Source organism: Tupaia chinensis, unplaced genomic scaffold (assembly GCF_000334495.1).
Source record: "Tupaia chinensis unplaced genomic scaffold, TupChi_1.0 Scaffold000387_1, whole genome shotgun sequence".
Classification (NCBI taxonomy): domain Eukaryota; kingdom Metazoa; phylum Chordata; class Mammalia; order Scandentia; family Tupaiidae; genus Tupaia; species Tupaia belangeri.
Window position 1 is genome coordinate 1,452,215 of NW_006159889.1, and position 23,262 is coordinate 1,475,476.

A 23,262-nucleotide genomic window follows, 5' to 3' on the forward strand; every position below is an offset into this window, starting at 1 on the left:
ATTTCGTCACTTCCACTGCAGTCTCCTGTTAGACCTCATCTTCTCGCCCCGCGTGACCAGAGGCAGTCTCCTTACATTCCAGCTTTCACACTGCCACCAGAGTGGGTTCCTGAGACAACAATCTGCTAATATTGTTAACTTTCTGAACAACTGATAGTATCTTTCTCTACTTCCACTTGATAAAATACAAACTCCTAACTTTGCATTCAAGCCACATCTGGTCCATTTTTCTGCCTTACTTTAACCCTGTATCTCCCTTTCCCTGTGCCTCCCCACTTCTTACTCCCCCACCAGCCATCATCGCCAGCCATCACCGATGGTGGTGGTAGTGGTGGTGATAAAAACATTAATGGCAGCATGTATTTAGCACTTGCTTTGTGCCAGGTACAGGCCTCAATGCCTTTATGTGAATTAAGTCATTTAATTCTCATGACAGTTCTATGATGCAGGGTCTTCCATCACTGCAAATATGAGCACCATATTTTTTTCATAGAATGTTGTCAAAACTCATTTGGCAGCAAAATCTGACCTGAAATGCATTTAGAAATTGCATTTAGAAATTGCATTCTAAAATCTAAAATGTTTTGAATTCTCATACTATCTAGTTTCAGGGATTTGAGAGAAGAGATTTGGGACTTATATTACTCTTTTCACAGATGAGGAAATTAAGGCTCAGCAAGATTAACACCAGTCTAGAGTCACACAGTGTAAAAAACAGTGGCATCTCAATAAGCTTTGGGGCAGCCTGGCTCAAAGCTCATGCCTTGCCCACCATGCCCTGCCATGCCCTTGACCTTGCTGGGTTGCCGACTTTTCTCCTTCCCTGTTAACTTTCCTTCCACTTTTCTCACCCAGGCTGGGTCCTTTTGATAGCAGCCTCAGTTCACTTCCCCTGGTCCTCCTGAAAATGTCCCAAGACCCAGCACCAACCCCAACCGAATCTGCCCATCTGACTCCCAAATCATGCACTTGGACTGGCTTTCATCCAAGTCTCAATAGAAAGGTTGATCACAGTGATCGCCAGTGTCCAACTGTCCTGATCAGCTGCCAGCAATATTGCCCTTTTGTCTCCTTCATCTGCTTCCTTTCCCATTTCTGTGGTGGCTGGGCTGAAACTTTCCTCGTGCTCCTGAGGTTTCAGACCTCCTCGCTATTACCGCACTCTGTTCCCGCACAGGGCTGTTCCCTGTTCGTTTGGCTGCCGCTGCTGTGCACAGGCAAGTTTGTGAGCGGTGCCACCCCGCCCCCACTTAGAGAGCAGCAACTGGTACAGTCCCAGCTGCTCCCAGACTTCCTGGTCTCCCTGTGGGTCCTTTGCCCCAGGGGGTGTCCTGCCCCTGGTCCTCAGCCAAGTGCCTTTTGTCTCCTGGTATGACATAGCAGTTTCTTCCTCAATTTCATAGTGACTCACTTTTTAAAAATAGTCTTTGATGTGTCAAAGCCTTTTTAAAAAAATCCTCAACAGATTGTATTGACTAGTTCTCTTTTAGTCACATGCATTTTTACCTCCTGAAAGAAACCCTAATATATTAATTAGGTATGATTTTACCTTCCTGAAACCACACACGCCTCACCTTCCACGCTTCAGTGCCTTTCCTTAGCTCTTCCCACCCTACCAGTATGGCCTGTCCTGTGAGGAATCTCGAACCAGCTCGCCTGCTGTCTCCTCCAGTTCATCCCAGTGAAAAATTCCCCTCCCTCGCATCTGAACTCCCACAGTGACTTCTCCAGATTCTTGGAGTATAGCTCTTTGGGTCTGTATTTTCCTCTGATGGTTCCTAAACATTGATGTCAGGGACCATGTCTGATCTTTTCATGCAGTCTCTGCATACATTTGGTAAGTTAAATTAAGTAAATTAAATAAATCTAAGGAGAAACTTCTTGAAACAAGTCTGCTGCATCAACAGCGTCTACTCACTCATTCACAGCTGGGTCCTTGCAGTCAGATCATGGTACAGAGATCGTTCTCACTGAAGTTACAAAGTCCCCCTTCTCCAGTGCATGATGCTGTGGTGTCTTTTCAGCCATTAGCTCCTTCCACCTCTTCAGCACATGTGGAAGCTCCTTGTGATCAGTTCTCACCTCCTCTGGCTTCTTCTATCCTACTACTCCTATCTTTTTGATTCCTAGTACCACATCCCTCCCGAATTAATGGTTGTGTTTTATTTTCTCCTTGCATTTTCCCTCTGCGTATCTTTAGGAACCTCATTTATTCAAATTTTGTTTGGCATTAGAGTTGGGAGGGGAGAAACTGAGGGACTATGACTAGGGGTTAGAGCCCTCCAGGTTCTAAGCAATGGAGACTAGGACTAGAAAAGGTGGCCATGTGGCCATGATAGTATCAGTTCTGTTTTCAGACCGATAAACCCCAAGAGTCGGGGGCTATTTCATAAAGCAGGATGAGAGAGAACAGCTTAGACCCATGGTCTGGGTGAGGCCTATATATCTGAAGTTCAGACCCTATAGAGGAGCTGTGCTTGGCACAGTTCCAGCCTAGTGACACCCAGCCATTAGGAAGGTGGAGGGTAACCCAGTGCCTGAAAGCATGAGGCCTGAAAGATAGAGGGGCTGAGGCCCTTCAGACTGTAGGGAGCTCTAAGGTAGCAAGAGACTTTTAAAAAAGAATCTCAATAGTAAGCCAGGCCTCCTGAAACAGAGGAAGAGCTGAATCCCAGGGATTCATGGGAGAATGATCCATGCTGTCCCTGGTACAACAGCATCTGGAACTGGGAGGACATTGTGAAGCTAAGGTAGCAATCGAAGGTGTCTGTTGCCCTTAGCAGGATTGTGACTTCACTCTGATGCGCTATCCCAGGGCCCAGGATCTAGCCGGCCCGTAATCTCCCACTCTCTGCCCCTCTTTGCCTGTGTCTCCTGCTCACTCTCCCAACTCTGTGAGTCTTCATTCAAGTCTCCAACAGTAGATCCTGTCTGCCCATAGTGGGATAATCCATCTGTGGATTGTCTTTCCTTGGGCCAGGTTACCACCCACAGTCTCATCGTCAGTGGCCAGAGGAGGCAGGGTCATGCAGTTGGTTGCAGGCCACTTGCTGTCAAGCAGCTGGCAGCATCTATTGGCCAAGCCCAAGCTGTGGGTGTAATCTTCCTCCTTCACATCTTTCATTCATGTCCTGTCAGTCACCAAGTCTTGGAGTTTTCCCTCTTAAACATTGCTAGCGCCCACTCTTTTTTCTCCGTTCCTATTTCCACTGCCTTGGTCCAGGCCACCGGCACTTCTCACTTGGCATATTGCATTCTCCTCCTTCTCCATATCCCTACTTCTTTCTCTCCTGAGTCTACCTTTTATTCTGTTGCCAGAGTAATCAGTTTTGTTTGCACATAACAGCCAAAGCCAAAGTTGTTTTCTTTTCTTTTTCTTTTTTCTTTTTTTTTTGCTATAGGGTGCATGGCAGACAGAGAGGGAAAGCGAAAAATCATCCCCCGAGGGGATTACCATGCCGCATTTCCTTCTCTTCCATTCTCCTCTCGGGATTTTGGGCACACATGTGCACATACCTGGCATGTTTTTTAAGCCACTAGGTCCAGGACTTGAAACGTGGGATACTTTAGCTATCACACACCACGTGCTGGCCCAACACTCAAAGTTTATATTTAAAAACAGTTGGATCCTATTACTGTCTCCACCCGCCACCATCCACCCCTGGCTCTAGGCACGAGCTTGTCATTGTTTTTGGACTAATGCTCACCTCCTGGTCAGCAGGGCCTCCTGCAGCTTTCCCCGCTGTCTTCCTCTCTGACCAGCCTCCTGCCTTCCGTGCCTTGGCTCCAGCAGCACCAGCGCTCTTTTCTGAAATGTAGCAAGGTTGCTGTGCTTACTTCCCCTTCTGCTGGGGACTCTCTAACCCTTGACCTTTTCTTAGCTGGCTCCTTCCTATCTGCAGATATGGACATGTATAAGCCCCTATGTTACTGCCTCAGAGAAGCCTTCCCGAAATACCCTCCCTAATGTTGCTATACTTCTATGCTTGTTCTCTATTACATTGTGTAATGTTCTTCATACTGGGACTGGCCCCGTGGCTTCGTGGTTAAGGGAGCCAAATCGCACATGGCAGACTGTGGTTCAAGTCCTAGTTCCTGGCCTCTGGCCCCAGCAGTCTGAAAAACATGCCAGGTGCATGTGCATGTACACTCAAAATCTCCGCAGAATGGAGAAATGGAGCGGAGAGGGTTACAGCATGAACATGCCCCATTGGGGAGTAATTTCTCCCTCTCTCTGGTGAGTGCACATACCCTCAGGCAATTTCAAAAAAATATCCTTTGTGTCACTGATCACTATCAAATTATTTTCTTTGTTTTGCTTTTTTAAAAATCTCCCCCAACAAAATATAAATTCCTTGAAAATAGGAACACACTTGTTCTTATTCACCATTGTATCCCTAAGCTGGGTGAAAAGTACTTACTTAATAAATATCTGTTAAATTAAGCAACAGTGAAATCTCTGTCACTCTTTTTTTGTCCTTATATATCATGCTTACCTTTATGCATGTTTTTATTTTTACCTGTTAGGTTGTGAACTACTTGAGGGACAATTTTAAAAAAATTATTTGGGACCAGCAGTTAGCCTAATGGTTATGTCGCTGGATTCCCACATAGTTGACCGTGGTTCGAGTCCCAGGCCCGGTGGCTTAAACTCACGCCGGGTGCATGTGTGTGCATGCCGAAGATCCCGAGAGGAGAATGGAGGAGAAGGGATTGCTGTGTGGCCATCCCCTCTGGGGGGTGATTTCTCGCTTTCTGTCTCTATGTCTCTCTCTGTCTGGCGAGCGCACACGCCCTATAGCAAAAACCTCTCCCAAAAAAAAAAATTATTCATAATATCTTTAGTTTAGACTCGGAATAGCAGAAGACATGTGTTGAGTGTGGACCACAGCAGGTAGTACTCTCCAAAATTAGCTCATTTGCTGCATAATTTATGCTTTGGAAACCTCTCCAAAGGCGAGAAAGACTGAGCACCGTTCTTCTTCATATGTCCTTTATATTCCTTTTATTCTGCTTCAGAAACCAGACACAGGAAACATCTGACCATCATAAAAGATTTCCAGTAAATTCTAGGTTTCCTTATTGAACAAAGACATTTGTAGCAGGGCTCTGTCATGCTTTGGTCTGGAATTCTGTTTGGTCACTCATCGAGTATACCACATGGCTGCCTCTGGCCTGGCAGCCAGCAACGGCTGGGGCCTGGGATGCTGCAATAAAAATGACTTATTTGTTAGCTCGAGAGAGGGAGAAACCTGGATATCCTTGCTCTGTTTCTTGCAAAGCAAACACCTCAGTTTGTTGAATACTAAGTTTTCCCGTGGCTGTCAAAGAGGTTTATAACTGAAAGAATCTCACATCCTTTAGAATAAACACAAATAATGAATTGCCAAACCATTTCTGAAGTCTGTACCTTTAATACTCAAAGCAAAATTCATCAAAACGAAAACACAAAACATGAATATGTCACTAACTTCCTCTTGAAATTTCTGCCCTTTCAGTTGCATGTTTTCAAGCTTAAAGACACATGCTCTCAGGATCATTCTGCCACCACTGGAGATGTTGTTGGCAAGAAATGCTGACTTTTTTCTCCCTAATAAGACTTGCTTGTTTGTACCTACCTCTTGCGATACCTTTATCATACTTTATTTTTCTTGTAAGTGACTATTAACTTGTCTGTCTTCTTTGGCTGGAAGACAAAGGCTCTCTCTTATGTGGCTCCATATTTCTAGTATCTGCCACGGGGCCTGGCACGTAATAGGCACTTTACAATATTTGTAGGAAAAAGAAGAGAAGGGAGAAAAAGAAGGCCAGTCCATTTAGGAATTGATATAGTTGGGAGAGAGGGTGTACATGTATGTGTATGTCAAACACACACACACACACACACACATGCACATACAAACACATATATAAAGTTTATTTATTTCTACCCTGAGATGAAGGAGGGAATGAGAGAGAGGAAGGGAAGCATCCCCAGTAGAATCTTCCTGCTACAACCCACCCTCTCAGGATTTGGGTCATACATACATAAGTACACACACACACACACACACACACACACACACACGGAGTGTTTTTTTAGCTGCTGTTCCAGGATTCACTGCATTTTGACTATGCCCAACCACCTGAACCTTGACAACCTCCACACCACCTGCTGGCCCCAGCCTTGTACATTTTCTAAAAGTCATTGAATCCTAGTGACCAGCAGGTGGTGGGTCATAAAGGTACTGGACTTCCACAGACCTTCTGGACCTGGTGGCTTGAAAATCACGCCGGACGCAAGTGCATGCGTGCCCAAAATCCCAGGAGGGGTATGGAGGAGAGGGAATTGCCACATGGCCCTCCTACCTGAGGGGGAGATTTCTCACTTTCCCTCTCACTATCTCTCTCTGGCGAGCACACACATTCTATGGCAAAAACCTAAAAAGAAAAAAAATAATTGAATCCTATCCCTAATATGAGTCAATTTTATGATACATAAGAAAGTATATCTCAATAAAGTTCTTTTAAAAGGAGTGGGTGGGGTCAGCAGATGGCATAGCTGTTACATTGCTGGACCTTTTATTTATTTATTTATTTATTTTGAGAGGTTTTTCACTATAGGCGCGTGCACTTGCCAGACAGAGAGAGACAGAGAGACAGAAAGTGAGAAATCACCCCCCAGGGGGGATGGTCACGCCGCAATCCCTTCTCCTCTCGAGATCTTGGGCACGCACACACACGCACCCAGTGTGGGTTTTAAGCCATTGGGTCCGGAACACTAACCGCGGTCGACTACGTGGGAGTCCAGCAACATAGCCATTATGCTAACTGCTGGTTCCCTACATTGCTGGACTTTCACATGGCCAACCGTGGTTTGAATCCTGGACCTAGTGACTTGAAACTCACAGCAGTAACATGTGCATGTGTGTGTGCCCACGATCCCTGGAGGAGAATGGAGAAGAGATTGCAGCGTGGCCATCCCCTCAGCGGGGGAGTGATTTCTCACTTTCTGTATCTCTGGCAAATGTACATACCCTATAGCAAAACTTTCTCATAAATAAATAAAAAGAAAGAAAGAAAGAAAGAAAGAAAGAAAGAAATGGAGAGGTAGACTCCTTTTCATGGAAAGGAGGCAGATGTGAGAACTATTTTTTTTCTTTTGTAATTGAGATTTATTGGTTGTGTCAAAAATCAGTACAGACATTTCAGTTTGTATCCAATTCTTAACATATGTACCGAAAATTTAAAAAGCCAAGTATAGCGATTCTTTTTAAGCTGTTCCAGTGACATTCCAGCTTCAAATTTTTGGAGGAAAATTTTCCTTAAGAAGATATCAAGAACCACTGTCTTCAAATGCTGAAAGCTATTATGTAAGTCCCACCAAATCACAATTTAGTATCATACACACTACATCAATTTCCAATCTTTCACAGCACATTAACACAATTATTAGGAAAACTGAACTACCACGACCAAAGATGTTACAGAGTACACACAATTCTGACAGGGAGAGCAACAATCAAAAAGTGGTTTTCTTTAGGAAACAGTACTACTAAAAACCATAATAGAAGTAATTAAAAATATTCAAGACACATTAGATGCATGACTGTGACTCCAAACTGCCATTTAGTATGCTTTGTATTTAGGATATAAAAACTACCCACCCACCCCCACCTGTGGAATGTTAAGCTGACACGCAAGAGAGTCAAAGCCTCCTATAAGTCAATATCCCACTATTTTCTTTTCTTTTTTTTTTTTGGAGAGGTTTTTGCTATAGGGCGGGTGCGCTCGCCAGACAGACAGAGAGAGACATAGAGACAGAAAGTGAGAAATCACCCCCCAGAGGGGATGGTCACGCCGCAATCCCTTCTCCTCCATTCTCCTCTCGGGATCTTGGGCACGCACGCACACGCGCCCGCAGCAGTTAGCGTAATGGCTATGTCGCTGGACTCCCACGTAGTAGACCGCGGTTCGCGCCCCGGACCCGGTGGCTTAAAACTCACGCCGGGCGCGTGTGTGTGCGTGCCCAAGATCCAGAGAGGACAATGGAGGAGAAGGGATTGCGGTGTGACCATCCCCTCTGGGGGTGATTTCTCGCTTTCTGTCTCTATGTCTCTCTGTCTGGCGAGCGCATGTGCCCTCTAGCAAAAACCTCTCCAAATAAATAAATAAATAAATAAATAAATAACCAGTAAATGATTTCACCTCTTTAAAAAAAAAGCATTTACACTTAAAAAATGGGATTAAAAAATGGATGGGATTCTCTCCTTAAAAATGTTTCTAGAGCTACTAAAAAACTTGCATTTACAAAATAGTTGATAAAAATATTCCTCTGGAGACAGGGACCACTAATAAGACATGGTATATGGCATTATATTATATATATGGTTTGTTACTCAGACTTGACTTCTTTCTTGCCTGCTTCATCAGAGGGTGGACTCTCCTCATTTTGAATGTCTCCATTTTCTGCAGTTAAATCTTTAGTGCCTCAGTTAGCCACTTCAGCCTGTTTCCCCTTTGCTCCCCTTTTCCCTTTTGTTTGCACTCTTTTGTCTGAAGATTTATCCTTCCCTGCCTCCTCTTTTGGCTTTGTCTCCACTTTTGCAGGAGCAGGTTTAGCCGACAACCAACAACCTCTCCGATCTCCTCTTGGACTCTTCCTTGGCGCCCCCTGGGCTGAGCTGACCTTCCCCTTGGTCATCTTGGCTGCAGACAGGGTGCATACTGGGTGCCTGATGAGTGTGGCATGCCTAGAGCCTTTGTGGAGTTGAGCGGATAAACCCTACCACTCCTCCCACCGCCCGAGTTGCTCCAGATGTGAGAACTATTTATACAGAAGTAGAATTTATAAGAGACATTGACTGTATGAGATAAGATAGTCACCTATCTGTTCAGCTCGGTCTTAATTATGCTTTTAGATTTTTGTGAAAAGATGACAACCCTTCCTCTGTCTTGGTAGATTCCAAAAGCAAATGGATCTGCCCTTACTTGGCGATACAGAGTATCTACCTCTGGATTCTTCCAGCTGTCTGCCACCCAGTTCTTAGTAAGCACATAGTTGTGAGAAAAAATATTCACAAAAGATTGCCTGAAAGATTCATTCATTTCTCTAGGAAGTTATTCAGCAAATAGTTGCTGAGTACTCATAATCTAGTGGAGAATAAAGCAGATACAGAGCTTGTAGACTAGCAGTGGGAACAGATGTTATTCACAGTTGTGGTAGCTTTGTGTTAAATTTCCATGTATAACGAGAGAAAATGAATATAAACCGAGATCTGGTGCTAACGCTGGGGTGGGAGTGTGGCCATAGACACTGGCCTTACGTGTGTCCAGCTGGCTGTCCCTTGCAGTGAGTAAGCATTTTGATTCTGATCTCTTCTGAATCTTGGGCCTTATGTCATCTTGGTGCCCCTTATGATTGTTTTTATTGAACTGTACATTGACTTTATGCCATTGTTTTGCATTGGCTCATGTTGTAGGAAACAGCCATACAAGATTCCCCACGCTTAGAGAATTGTAGAAGGTTCTGTCTTCTACATCACGCAGCATCCCTTTTGTTAAGACCTACAAGAGAATGCTCTCTGATGACTGTATGGGGTGTGCTTTTATGTTGTGGGCTTTGGGTGTGCCAAGCTCCATCTTGCTTAGTCTCCCTACATGGCCTTCTGTGTGCCTGATATGCCCTATTCCATTCTTGTTGGGATTGACCCTCGCTTATCCTTCAGCCATTAGTTCAGTGTCACTTCTTCAAGGGAAGCCTTCCTTATCCAGCACTCACTCCCCTTACATACTTAGTCCAGTTCCTAACATAAACTTTCACAGCACGCTCTTCTTTTCTTTTTTGCTTTGTCAATTTTTCATTAAGTAACTTGTGCTTTGTTAATATTTTTCTTTCTTACACAGATGGCAGGGAGATCCATGAGGGTAAAAACCAAGCTTTTTTGTTTGCTTCTGTATCTTAAAATCATATATAGTCTCTTGCACATAGTAGATGCCCTGTAAATATTACTGGGTATTTGAATGAGTGGGAGAATGAGTGCATTGTGGATCTCGAGTCTTTGTAACTGTTCCTTTCCTCCTTTTTCCTTTGGCTGTTGGGAAGCTGAGGCCCTCCTCAATTCTCCCTGCAGTGTCCGTATAGCTCCTCATGGCATGTATTTTGTGCACTAACATTTCCCCTACTGTATAGTAGTTTTCCTTTCTGTGTCCTCATTATTTTTTTAATTCCAGTGAACACTGTAAATTCCTGTAGACCACTTTAAATCCTTTTGGAGAAAGAACTAATAAGCAGTTGGGTATGTGAGTCGAAAAAAGGGAGAGGTCAAAGGGGAAATGTTAGTGCCTCTAACTAGATGCAGGAGGAAAGTTTTATTTTGCTTGTTTTTAATGTATTTTCACTAGGAAAAGTAAAAGGGGGTAAATTTGTCCCCTAACCGGACAAGAAATGTCTCTGAAGAACTTGGGGCCTGTCTTGAGACATTTCCCCCAGGGGCAGGAGGTGAAGGGTGCTAGGCTCAGCAGGGCCTCCTAGCCCAGTGGATGGGTGGGCATGGCCGCTGTGCAGCTGAATGCCATTCCAGTGGTTGCTCCCTTGGGGGAGGGTTTGGGCAGACCCAGGGGAAACTTGTTTATTTAAGAAGGAGAAAGAAATGAACTTGTCCTCTTGTGTTGCAGATTCAATGGTTCTTTCCTTTGACTCCGCTGGACAAACTCTAGGCTCAGGTACAAATTCTTCCCCCTCTATCATTTTTTTTTTTTCAGCACTCAATACTGGCCATATTTTAGTGGAGCCTAGAGAGGTGGAGGTTTTAGGGGAAGGGCTATGGAATATCTCATAATCGTGGGAAAGTCTCAAGAAGCCTTCATAGGGATTCACGGTCTAGGAAGCAGGAGGCTTTTCCACTTGCTTTCAAAGTATGCACTGAAGAGTTGCAGCGGACGCTCCTTCCTCAGAGTCACCCAGGTTCACATAAAAGGATGTGTGTTTTCTGTGCACGTACCCTACCACAGAGACTTGGGCAGAGAGCTTTGAGCGCCCCCTAGCCCTGGGAATGTGGAGCAGACAATCGTCAGGGCTCTCCCACAGCTGCAGGGGGGTGAGAGCCCAGTTCCCTGAGGACATATGCTGTGTGGCATGTTCACACACACCCCATAGACTCTAGCGCAGACCTCCGGGGAGGAGTACCACACTTCCTGTGCACTCATGCTAAAAATGCTTAGAGGCAGGCACACTCCCTCTCCCCTGGGTTTACAGTGTGGGACACACAAATGGCAAAACTGCCACTTTGACTCAGATTCCCCTGCGCCCAGGGTAGCTTGGCTATCCCATGTCTGAGGCCATCTGCCTGCTCCCCACCACAGTATCCATGAATGAGAGGAGAGGCTGCTTTCATTCCTCAACTTGCTGCCATTGAGTCCCCCACGAGCATCAGAACGATGCTTTACTTTCAGGGGAAGAGCGTCTCTGCACGTCCATCCTGTGTTCTGGTGAAGATGCCGGGCCTCGTGCTGGGGTTGCCACCTTGATGACCATGAATAAACGTCCAGGTTTGCTCATCATTCCAAGTGAAAGCTGGCAAAGATATTCAGATATTTTTCTGCCTAATCACCTCCCAGTGGAGAATAGGTTCAAGATGGTTAAAAAGTCAGTTTGAAATCAGGACTGGGGGCCAGCAGGTGGTGTGGTGGTTAAGGGCACTGGACTCCCACGTGACTGACCATAGTTTTGAGTCCTGGACCTGACGGCTTGCTTTCTCACTTCCCCTCTCTCTCTGTCTCTTTCACTCTGTCCCTCTCTAGTCAAATTAAAATAAATAAATGAAGTAAATGAAGTTAAATACAATAATTCTTTTTAAAAAAGAAATTAGAACTGGTGCTCAGATTTCCTGCATTCCAGTTTTCTGTCTATCAACAAGGTTCCACATGTAGTTTCACCTTATTCGTGCTCACCTGGTATATTCGCAAGGGACCAACTGTTGTGCTGTCTCCTGCTTTGCATCCGTCTTGGAAGGGAATGGTAACAAGGAAGAGCAGGGTAGAGGCCACTGTATTGTTTTATTTCGAGAGAGTTTACATAGCACTGTACTTTCACATTGCCAAAGAAGTTTTAGAACTCAACAAGATAACTTTGGAATTAGTGTCTATTTTCTTTCTTTTTGTTGGTGTGGGTAGTTAAAAGTGGGAAAATGGGTTTTAGTTCCAAATAAGATGGAGTGAGCACACTAATCCACCACTGTCACTGAATGCAAGGCCTGGACAGAAGGCAGTCAGCAGCTGATGGAGGACTCTAAAACTTAGGAGCAGACTGATAAGGAAGTAACCAGGCTTCAGCCTGTTACCAAACTGGCATTATGTTTTCAGTTTTTCCTCCAGTGTCCCATATCCTGAATTCAAGGCAATCCCAAATCCAGAGTATAGAGAGGTTCTAGTTATGACTCGGGGGTAGGAAAGGCTTAGACAGAGAGGGAAATCTCGAAGATTATTATTATGTTTTCCTTTCTCTCTTCCTCGTGCCCCAGTCCTAGGCAGTCCCATGATGGTAGTGATAGTAGTGACAGGAGCAGCAGTAGAGCCTTCAAGTACCAAAAGCTGAGGGAGGACCTTTTTCTCCAATTAAAGGAGCTATAGTCCTAAGAGGATAGGGTACAATTATGGTTGTTCTTTTTCTTTCTCTGTCTTCCTGCTGCTTGGCCCTAGACTTGCCCAACTTTCTGGTCAAAGGACCAAGAATGGGAGACTGAAGGAACCAGAAGGTACAGGGTAGAAAACAGAGGAGGAGGATTTCAGGAAAGTGGCCCCATAAAGTTACTTACAAAATTCCAGGCTAATCATATACATACTAAGGTTCTAAATGACACACCAGGGATTTCAGAACCAACCTAAGGGGTAGGTCATTGCCCAAGCACTAGACTGAACACGGTGCTGCACACAGAGAGGCTGCACTCCTCTGAATAGGCTTTGAAAATGGAACTAACCTTAAAACCATAGCCCCAGAAGGCTGGTCAGAACTTGCTTCCTGAACCCAACCTGTTGATTGCTAAAACAAAAATATCAGCATTTTCATTGGATTTAAACAAGACCTAGGGTCTTATAACATCATATTCAGAATATCCAGGCTATGAGCCAAAATTAGTCATCATGTAAAGAACCAGGAAAATTCTCAACTTTCATGAGAAAAGACAACAGACACCAATGCTGAGATGACACAGATGTTGGAAAAATCTGACGAGGACTTTAAAGTAGCCATTATAAAAATGTTCTCAAAAGCAAGAGCAAACACTATTGAAATGAATAGAAAGGGGGCCAGTAAGTGGTGTGGTGGTAAGACACTGGACACTCCCACATGGTCAACCATGGCTCTAGTCCTGGACCTGGTAGCTTACTTTCTCATGTTCCTTCTCTCTCTCTGGTCAAATTAAAATAAATGAATGAATAAATAAAATTAAATAAATAATTCTTTTTCTTTTTTAAAGAAAAGAAAAAAATGCATAGAAATATAGAAAGTCTTAGCAACCAAAATAAGTAAATGAAAGAAGGAAGGGGAAAAAAGAAGGAAAGAAAAAGAAGGAAGGAAGGAAGAATAAGCTATAAGAACCAAATAGATATTTTTTTAAAAGGGGTTTTTGCTATAGGGCGCGTGTGCTCTCGAGAAAGACAGAGAGAGAAAGACAGAAAGTGAGAGATCACATGCCACAATCCCTTCTCCTCCATTCTTCTCTTGGGATTTTGCCATGCATGCACACGTGCCTAGCATGAGGTTTAAACCACTGGATCTGAGACTTGAACTGATCAACTATGTGGGAGTCCAGCAATGTAACTATTATGCCATGTATTGGTCCCTATCAACCAGTTTTTAAAAAAATTATTTATTTAATTTTATTTACTGGGGCATGTGCACTCACCAGAGACAGAAAGAAAGAGAAAGAAAGTGAGAAAGCAAACCGCTAGGTCCAGGGCTTGAACCACCGTCAGTCATGTAGGAGTCTAGCGTCTTAACCATTGTGCCACCTGCTGGCTCCATCAGCCACTTTTTTCTAGCACCTCTGTCCGAGCTCCTGCCTTCTCTCTCCTAGACTCGTAATCGTCTCTTGACTGATCTGTCTGTGGTCATGGTTGATTCCTAGCAGGCCGTTCTCCACATTCCCTGCTAGACTGCTCTTACCTTCTGCTTTACATGACTGTCCACAGGCCTTTCCTGGCCTGTAGTAGTCCACTCCCCTGATGCTAGTCCTTCTCCACAAAAATAGTCTTCATTCTTTCTTAGCATGCATCCTTCTTTCAGACTGTCTGCCTATTTACTTGGATACAGTTTGTCTACCCCACCAGAATGTCGGCTGCATTTGGCCAGAGACCTTATCTGTCTGGTTCATTATGGTATCATTGGTATTTACAACAATACCTGGCACATAATAGGTACTTGGTAAATTTCTGTGGAATAAAGAGAAGAAAATTAGGAATAATTTAATTTAATAATGTCCATCAGTCAGTGAAGATTTAAGAGTTACATAAATAATGACATATACGTGCAGTAGAATACCATGCAGCCCATAAAAGTGATGATCAAGTTTTATTGACATGAAATGTTGAGGATATTGTTGAATGAACAAAATAGAAACAAACAGCGTGTATATCAGGATCACATGTATATAAAATTGCGTGTGCACAATCACACATTAATTCATGGAGATTCTGGGGAAAATAGTTATTAAAATATTTTTAACTATGGTTTCAAGTGTTTCTTCATTTTTCAATACCTCGTTTTGTGTTTAGATTTTTATATTGAACATATGTTATTTTTTCAAGGGAAAAAATTAGGTTATTTTCAATTGAGGAGGGAGACTCTGTCATATCGAGTTTAATCATTGCTAGGGGAATGTTTTAGTTCATTTACTGTAACAAAAATACCTGAGACTAGGTAATTTGTAAACAACAGAATCTTATAGCTCACAATTCTAGTGGCTGGAAAGTCCAAGATGAAGGTGCGAGTATATTCTGTCTGGTGAGGCCCATTCATCGCAGATAATATCTACTCAGCCTTAGCCATTTTTCCATTGCCTGTGCCAGCTGCTGTTTTGGCATGCTGTCCCTCATAACCCTCCTGCAGTTTAGTGGAAGGAGCCCTGGCGTGGTCTGCACACAGTCGACACCACGAGCAGGCTTGACTTCACTGCAGTACTGAGCCCTCGGCATCTGTTTTCCCAGGACAGAGGGCAGTGGGTCCAGGGACCTCTTCAGCCACGGTGGGAGGGAGCTTTCTCCCAGTGTGAGAGAAAGCAGGGCTCCTCCTGGAGCCTGTGGTCCTCTTAATTTGGTCCACTCTCCACTGGCCCACGTAGTGTCACATTGGAGAAGAGCTGTGATGGACAACTCAAGGTCCCAGGGGCTCCTCCTTAACATAAACTTCTTGGGAGGCCTCCCACCTCCCCCACACCAATTCTCATTGAGATCAGATTTTAGTTTGTGAACCTCTAAGTTATTTTACTGGGTCAGTAAATTTAGTCTAGGTCAGTGGGTTTTTCTGTGTTTATTAAACTGCTTTTCCTATTTTAGCTTGTCTTTGATTAATTGATCTCCCGCTGTGGTTTATTTCCCTGACTTGAGATGATGTGGGAGCTGCTTGCACTTTGGCCAGCCCCTCCTAAGCTGCTGTTGACTCCCATGATTCATGTGTGGCATGGCTAGGCCCTTTGACAGCACCCCTGGGATGGGGGTGGGGTGAGGACAGGAGGTAATTCTACATCATTGCTCTCAAGGCAACTGCTCTCCTACCATGAGGGTCTGCTTTTGTCCTCTCTGAGAGTCAGTATAACATAATGTAAAGAAAGTTTCGGGACCAGCAGGTGGCATGGTGGTTAAGGGGCTGGACACTCCCACATGGCCGAACATGGTTCAAGTCCTGGACCTGGTGGCTTACTTTCCCACCCCCCCCAAATGAAAATAAATGGATGAATAAATAAAATTAAATAATTCTTTAAAAAGAAAAGAAAAGAAACTTTGAAGTCAGACCTACGTTGGTTCAACAACATCCCAGCTAGGCCACTTAATGGGTAGGGATCTCGAACATGTCATTTCACCCTCTCTGAGCCTCTGTTTCCTCATCTGTGAAATGAAGATAATACCTGTCTCATGGGTTGTGAGGATTAACTTGAAAGTGTAGATGGGACCAGCAGTTGGTATAATGGCTATGTTGCTGGACTCCCATGTTGTCAATCGTGGTTCAAGTCCCAGACCCAGTAGCTTAAACTCACACCAGGTGTGTGTGTGTGTGTGTGTGTGTGTGTGTGTGCGTGCCCAAGATCCTGAGAGGAGATTGGAGGAGAAGAGATTGCAGCATGGCCATCCCCCCTGGGGGGATGATTTCTCACTTTTTGTCTCTCTCTTTCTGGTGAGAGCACATGCCCTAAAGCAAAAACCTCTCCAGAAAAAAGAAAGAAAGCATATATATATATATATATATATATATATTAGATGCTCAGTAAATGGTAGTTCATTTCCTTCTTTCCCTTCACCCAGCTTCAGTCCATCTGAAACTGTTGCCAACTTCTTCACCCAAGATGTGGCATGTATTTTACTGTTAGTGCAGCTCATGACTCTGTTGGAGATTGTGCAGTGCCGTTTATTAGAAAGGAGTGAGCTATTTTGGTTAGCATAGGTCCTCATTCCTTTTATCTCTGTACTTCTTACACTTAGCGCTTCATCATAGGCTAAAGATCGGCACTGAAGACCGTGTCCGAGATCTGGCAGAGAGCTGCTTCTCTCGCATGGGTGAAACATTCCTGCCAATGGACTGTCCTACTACGTGACTGCTGTGGATTATAGTACCAAGCATTGTGACTCTCTGACCCAACCAAGTCTGGTTTTTTCCTCCATAATATACCAAACTTTACATACCTAAATAATGTTCCTCAAACCGATCTTGGAAATGTGTGTGGCCCTCATTGGTGCCGGTTATTTAATAAGCAGGTGCTTTGTGCCAGACACAGTGACATCTTAGGGGAATTTGTCGTGGTTGTGAAAATAGGAAGTTGGTCCCCAAAACTGAAAATGCTAGTAGTGCATTGGAGTTGTGATGTGCAGCTGTGTTCCCTGAAATTCCATTCTGAGGCCCAGTCGCCTGAAGATGAGGCTGCAGTCGAGCACCTGGTTTAGGAAACTTTCAAGAATGTCTCCCCTTGTCCTCGAACATGATCTCACTGAGAAGCATGGTGTTCCCAGCTCTTTACACATCAAAATACAGGTACAAGCGATGACATTTGTATGCCCTATGAAGATAAACAAGAGACTTAAGAGTTCTCTAAACAGGGCGGTGTGAAAGATAAATTTTGTTATATTGTACAATTGAGATGAGCAAAATGAAACACAAAAGTACTAAGGGATATATTAAATGTTGAACTACTACTATCAAACATAAAAACAAATCCTTTCTGTTTTTTAAATTAAACACTAGCTTATTTCAGTGTTCATACATTTTTATATCGGGTGTTATGCTTGGGAAAATTTCACTTCACTTGATAGGAATCAAGACTTTTTAATGATGCGGTCTTTAAAAAGTACTCAACTACCATCATCAAAAAGAAATTTCATCCACACAAATAACTGATTAAAATGTGAAATGTAAAACCAGGGGCTGGCAGATGGCATAATGGTTATGTTGCTGGACTCCTACATAGTAAACCGCAGTTCAAGTCCTGGATCTGGAGGCTTAATACTCATGCTGGATGCCTGCGTGTGCCCAAAATCCCAAGAGGAGAATGGAGGAGAAGGGATTATGGTGTGGCCATCCCCCTGGGGAGTGATTTCTCACTTTCTGTCTTTCTGTCTCTCCAGCAAGCATATGTGCCCTGTGGTAAAAATCTCACTTAAAGGCAAGGGGGAGGGGGCTGGCAAGTGGCATAGTGGTAAAGGTGCCAGACTCTCACATGGGCAACCATGGTTCAAGTCCTGGACTTGGTGGCTTCCTCTCTCTCTCTCTCTCTTTCTTGTTCTGTGGTCAAACTGAAAAAGGTAATGAATAAAATTAAATAAAATAAATCTTTAAAATAGGGGCCAGCAGGTGGCGTGGTGGTTAGGGTGCTGGACTCCCACATGGTTGACCATGGCTCAAATCCTGGACCTGGCGGCTTGCTTTCTCAACTCCCCTGTCTCTTTCTCTCTCTCTCTTCTCTCTCTCTCTCTCTCTCTGTCCCTCTCTGATCAAATTGAAAAATAAATAAAGTTAAATAAAATAAATGAAAGAAAACATTTCAAAAAAATAATTCTTTAAAATAAATAGAAATAAACAGAAAAATATTTTTAAATGTAAAATCATTTTTACATTTATTCAAATTTTTTATCACATGAAATAATATTTACAGAATCTAACAACTTACTTTTTTTTAATCAAAACTGTAATGATGTTGAAATTTCTTGGAATAAAACAAATGATTTCAAGCCCAGCCTTTTTTATATCAAGTATTTCAAAATAGGGCAAAGCTCTTTTGTAAAATGTACATTAATTCTTACAGCAGTCACCCTGCAGTCAGCTTGGAGACATACAAGGCTACATTAGCTGCAAATATAGAGCTAATGGCTGAGGACAGGTGTTTGGGCCTCCACCTGCAGCTGGCTCCCCCTGAGATTGCTTCTCTGCAACCTGCCCCTGGTCAGCCTCCTGCCCCAGTCAGCATTGCCATGGGCAACACTCTACTCCATGAGCGCTAGGAGCTCGTACCCTCTCAGCAGCTCCAGTTTTCCACAACTGGGGCCTGCAAGTGCTGAAGGGGGTGTCACATGCTCACTGCTTCTGGACACCAGGGATGTCTCATCTGATTCTGTCTTGTCAGGCCTCCTTCACTGGAGCACTAGCCAGCCACTGTAAGAGACATACCAGTACACATCTGGGAAGCTTAGATGTGGCATGAGATGAGGACTGACTGTAGATTAGGACTCTGCAAGGTGAGGGAAGGACCCCTTTTATGTCCCTGCCTTGGGTTTACTTCCAAGGTAGGAATGCTGTGTAGTTACTGTCAGAGGGTTTGTGCACTCACCAGAGAGAAAAAACAGAACCCCCAGTGTGGCGTGGCCATGCTGTAATTATTTTCTTCCTTTTCTCCATCCTGTCAGGATTTTAGAAACACACACACACACACACACACACACACACACACACACGGTGTGCTTTTCAAGGCACAGGGACAAGGATTCGAACTGGGATTTCTAGGGCCATGTGGGACCCTACTCCCTATGCACAGAGCTAAACCACTGCACTTGGGAGATGGCCCTAGAAACATAGCTTTAACAGCAGTGAGAACCAGGCCTCTTCCTGAGTTAGCCTGTCACTGTCTCCTCTGAAACAGTAGAAGGATAAACAGGAACTTGAGCGTTAGAATTGCTACTTACAAAGTGTGATCTGTGGATGCTTAGGGAGTCCCAGGACCATTGCCAGGGGTCACAGCTATTTCCCTAATACTACCAGCATTTCCCTTGCCTTTTTCCACTGAAGAGTCAAAGCAAGAGTGGCATAAATCAAAGCAGCAGCACTAAACTATACTTGCACTCACTGTTACATTCTTCATGGCCACACACAGCAAAAAAAAAAGACCAAGACTGGGTCAGCAGATGGTACGGTGGTTAAGGTGGCTGGACCCCACGTGGCTGACTGCATGGTTCGAGTGCCAGACCTGGAGGCTTGAAACACACCAGGTCCGTGCTCATGCATGCCCAAAGTCCCAGGGGAGAATAGAGAAGGGATTACAGCATGGCCACCCCTCTGGGGCAGTCCTTCCTCTCCATTCCCCTCCAGTGAGCATATACAACCTATTAAATTTTAAAACAACAAAAAAAGCAGTGCTGAACTATACTGGTCATCGTTGAGTTCTTCATGGCCACGCACAGTGAAAAAAGATCAAAACTGGTTTTAGTTAAGATGTCCTCGATGAAGCAGGAATAGTGAATACATAAATTTCATCCCTCCAGTACATAGCTTTCTAATATTCTGTTTAGTTTTATTTTTAACCCTAAAACATGACCTTTTAATATTGTTTAAGTAACTGCAAATAATTTCCCAGGTATTGATACCGTCTTTTTCCTTTCAAAACTAAACTGGAATTATTTAAGTGAATTTTAAAATACCATTCTCAAAGTATAAATATACTACCCTAGGTTTAGAATATAAAAAATGCTGGGACCATCAGTTTAGCATAATGGCTATGTCGCTGGACGCCCATGTAGTCGACCGCGGTTTGCGTCCCAGACCGGGTGGCTTAAATTCACGCTGGGCATGTGTGCATGCGTGCCCAAGATCCCAAGAGGACAATGGAGGAGAAGGGATTGTAGCTTGGCCATCCCCCCTGGGGAGTGATTTCTCACTTTCTGTCTCTCTTGTCTTTCTGGCAAGCACACGGCACCCTATAGCAAAAACCTCTCACAAAAAAAAAAAAAAAAAAAGAAAAACCCCAAAAAAAAAAAAAAAAAAAAAAAAGAACATAAAAAATGCTAAACTAAAAGTATGAATATTTTTGGTTTCTTTTCCCATCTTTTTTGTGTTTTTAGAAAGAGTTTCAAGTAGGTATTACTGTAAATGGTGAGAGGAAAACTACAAAGTTAAGGATCAATCACAAGTTAAAGATTTATCTGAGTTCTCAACATTTTCTACTAGTTTAGTGTGCATTCTTGTGTATACATTTAACACAGATACTTTATAAACAATGTTAATGTTACTTTTTTTAGTATTAATGATGAAGAATGCAATAGAAGAGACTTCAGGTAAAGTCTCAGACATGACTAAATTTCCTACCCTAGGCCCCGTAATAAGTGTGCATTAACCAAATGTATTTTCAACTGTGCTGGTAGTTTTTCTAATAATGAAAGATCTGCATTGCTAAATACTCACTCATTAAAGCAGATACTGATGAAGTAGCATATTTGTATATTTTATTTTTTCCATTGTAAATCCTAAGTAGACACCAAAACAGAGACATATTTGTAAAACCAGGCCACTTTAATGTTTTTGTACAATCTAACAAATAACCTTTGATGACTACAGCCATGTAAGACCAGCTATATTCAGAAACATCAGTCATGGTGGTTTTTCAGATTGATGTATCATCTTCAAAAATTACAATGAGTGGGGCCAGCAGTTAGCGTAATGGCTATGTTGCTGGACTGCCATGTAGTCGACCGAGGTTCAAGTGCTAGACCTGGTGGCTTAAACTCACACCGGGCGCGTGTGCATGCGAGCCCAAGATCCCGAGAGAAGAATGGAAGAGAAGGGATTGCGATGTGGCCATCGCCCCCTGGGGGGGTGACTTCTCACTTTCTGTCTCTCTCTTTCTGGCGAGCACACACGCCCTATAACAACAACAACAACAAAAAAGGCAAGGAGTTACTTGTATGCAACTACTATCAAACCAGTAAGATGGCATTTAAGCATCTATCATTTTCAGGATTGTTGGTAACTTGGGCATATTTCCCCTACATAACCTCACCTCCTTGTGTCACAAGACCCAACTTGCTCACATTCACCTCAGTGACAGTACTTTTGGTGATAACACCCAAAGTTGTATATAGTGGGCATGAGGGATTCTTCTTTACACCAAGTATTGGCAGGCAAAAGGTGGCTTTCAGTGCAGGATGTGTTACGTGGGCCTTCTTGAAATGTAAACCCACTGGCCTAATGAATCTCTCATATTTAGGTGGTTTTCTAGTAAAGCCATCTCCAACAAAGCAGACTTTTGTAACCATCCTCTTCCATGCCTTCTTTCTCTTTCCTGTTTGAATAACTTTTAGTACTTCTGTTTCTCCCTGGACTCGAACTTTGGGAAGAGGGACTTCCCATTTTCTTGCTTTCTCTTTTCATTTTTGTTTAATCATATTAGAAAGTACTTTAGCTCGGGACTGTCCTTCTCATCTAGCAGATAGGCAGGTACTGCTCCTTGGGGAATCTTTTCATCATTCTTTTGTTTGGTGTTCCTCTTTTCATGCCTTTTTCATTTGTATGTTCTCAGCATGGTGCTGTTTATGATAGAGCTTAGCTTTCAGACCAGTCATCTTTTTTGCCTTCTTTGAATGTTCATGAGCCTCCCAACTTTCCTTCTTTCTCTTTCTCTCATGGTAATCCAAACGGTATCCATAGCATTTTCGATGTAATTCAATATATTCATTTTGTGGCATGGTGACAGCTTCAGAGTCGCCGGGAGCAGCCTCCCAGATGCAAAGAAGTTGTCAACTTTCAGGTCTCAGAGACCAACAAGTGGACCTGACGCAGTCTGGAATGGGAAAGGCCTGTTTAGTTTTTTTGAGAATTTTTCATCTTTATTTAATTATTAATTTATTTTATTTTGACCAGAGAGGGACAGAGTGAGAGAGGAAGAGAGAGAGATGGAAAGTGAGAAAGCAAGCCGCCAGGTCTGGCAAACCTCGGTCAGCCATGTGGGAGTTCAGCGCCCTTAACCACCTCACCTCTGCCAGCCCCAGTTTTTTAATATTCTGTATGATGGAATGGGAAGTGTGCATGAGACTTGGTTGTGTACCGAGGTGTAATAGTCCTCTTGCGGAAAAGCACTTTTGTTCTTGTTAGTGTTGCCAGCCAAACTAGCTCCATTTTCCAAGGAATACATAAGCTCATTAACTCCTAGAAGTTTCAGAAACTGGACATAAACAATAGGAGGCATACAGCAAAGTGTGTGGGCAGTAGTAATGAAACCTCACTTTTCCAAGCAAAACTAAGGGAATCGGAAAGAAATACACAGTTGGATTCTTGTCATCATCATGGAAAACATACGCCACTGAAAAATCTGGCCACAAAATGGGACTGTGTGTTCTCAGGTGCGTGCACACTTTGATGTATGGCCTCCTTTGTTTATGACCTTTGTTTAAGCCTTTAGAGGCTTCTAGGAGATCTCAAGTGTTTTTACTTGAAAATACACCTGATAGACAAACCATAGTTTTTCAGACTATGGAAGTTGGCAGATACTTCCTCAGTAATAAAAGTGAGCCTATCAGTTCTAGAGAGGTAACTAATAGTATTTTGTTGCCAATGATAAAACTGTGAGCATTCAAGTGCTAATCTCAATTTTGGAAAACATGTTTCCATTGGATAGCTTCCCAGTACTTTAATGATACAAAGGTCGGGGTGCTGAGGCTATGTTACAACCTCATGAGCAGTCAGTTTTCATAAATATTCCCTACATGCTTGAAGAGAATGTGCAGGGCCCTGTGCGGCGTGGCGCGGCAGTGGCGCCTGCGCGGGCCCCCCAGGCCTGCGCGGCCGGGGCTCTGCTCGGTGTTCTGCTGCCTCTCCGG

The 23,262-nt window shown here is 43.6% G+C and overlaps 1 protein-coding gene and 1 long non-coding RNA gene across 4 annotated transcripts in view; one reads left to right on the forward strand and one right to left on the reverse strand.

The window, feature by feature from the left end:
• Positions 1–2,714, reverse strand: part of LOC102487700 (uncharacterized) — a 59,459-nt gene extending 56,745 nt beyond the window's left edge. The window contains exon 1 of the long non-coding RNA XR_335317.2: positions 1,919–2,714. This is a non-coding gene — a long non-coding RNA (uncharacterized LOC102487700). The remainder of the gene's footprint in view (positions 1–1,918) is intronic.
• Positions 1–23,262, forward strand: part of ST3GAL3 (ST3 beta-galactoside alpha-2,3-sialyltransferase 3) — a 187,870-nt gene that overhangs the window by 35,429 nt on the left and 129,179 nt on the right. The window contains exons 2-3 of one of the 3 annotated variants that reach the window (XM_006153759.2): positions 10,657–10,704; positions 11,434–11,529. The exons of 1 other annotated variant lie outside the window; for it this stretch is intronic. In XM_006153759.2, the coding sequence (XP_006153821.1) occupies positions 10,657–10,704; positions 11,434–11,529 (144 nt within the window). The remainder of the gene's footprint in view (positions 1–10,656; positions 10,705–11,433; positions 11,530–23,262) is intronic. One more of the 3 variants, XM_006153760.2, reaches the window with a different exon arrangement.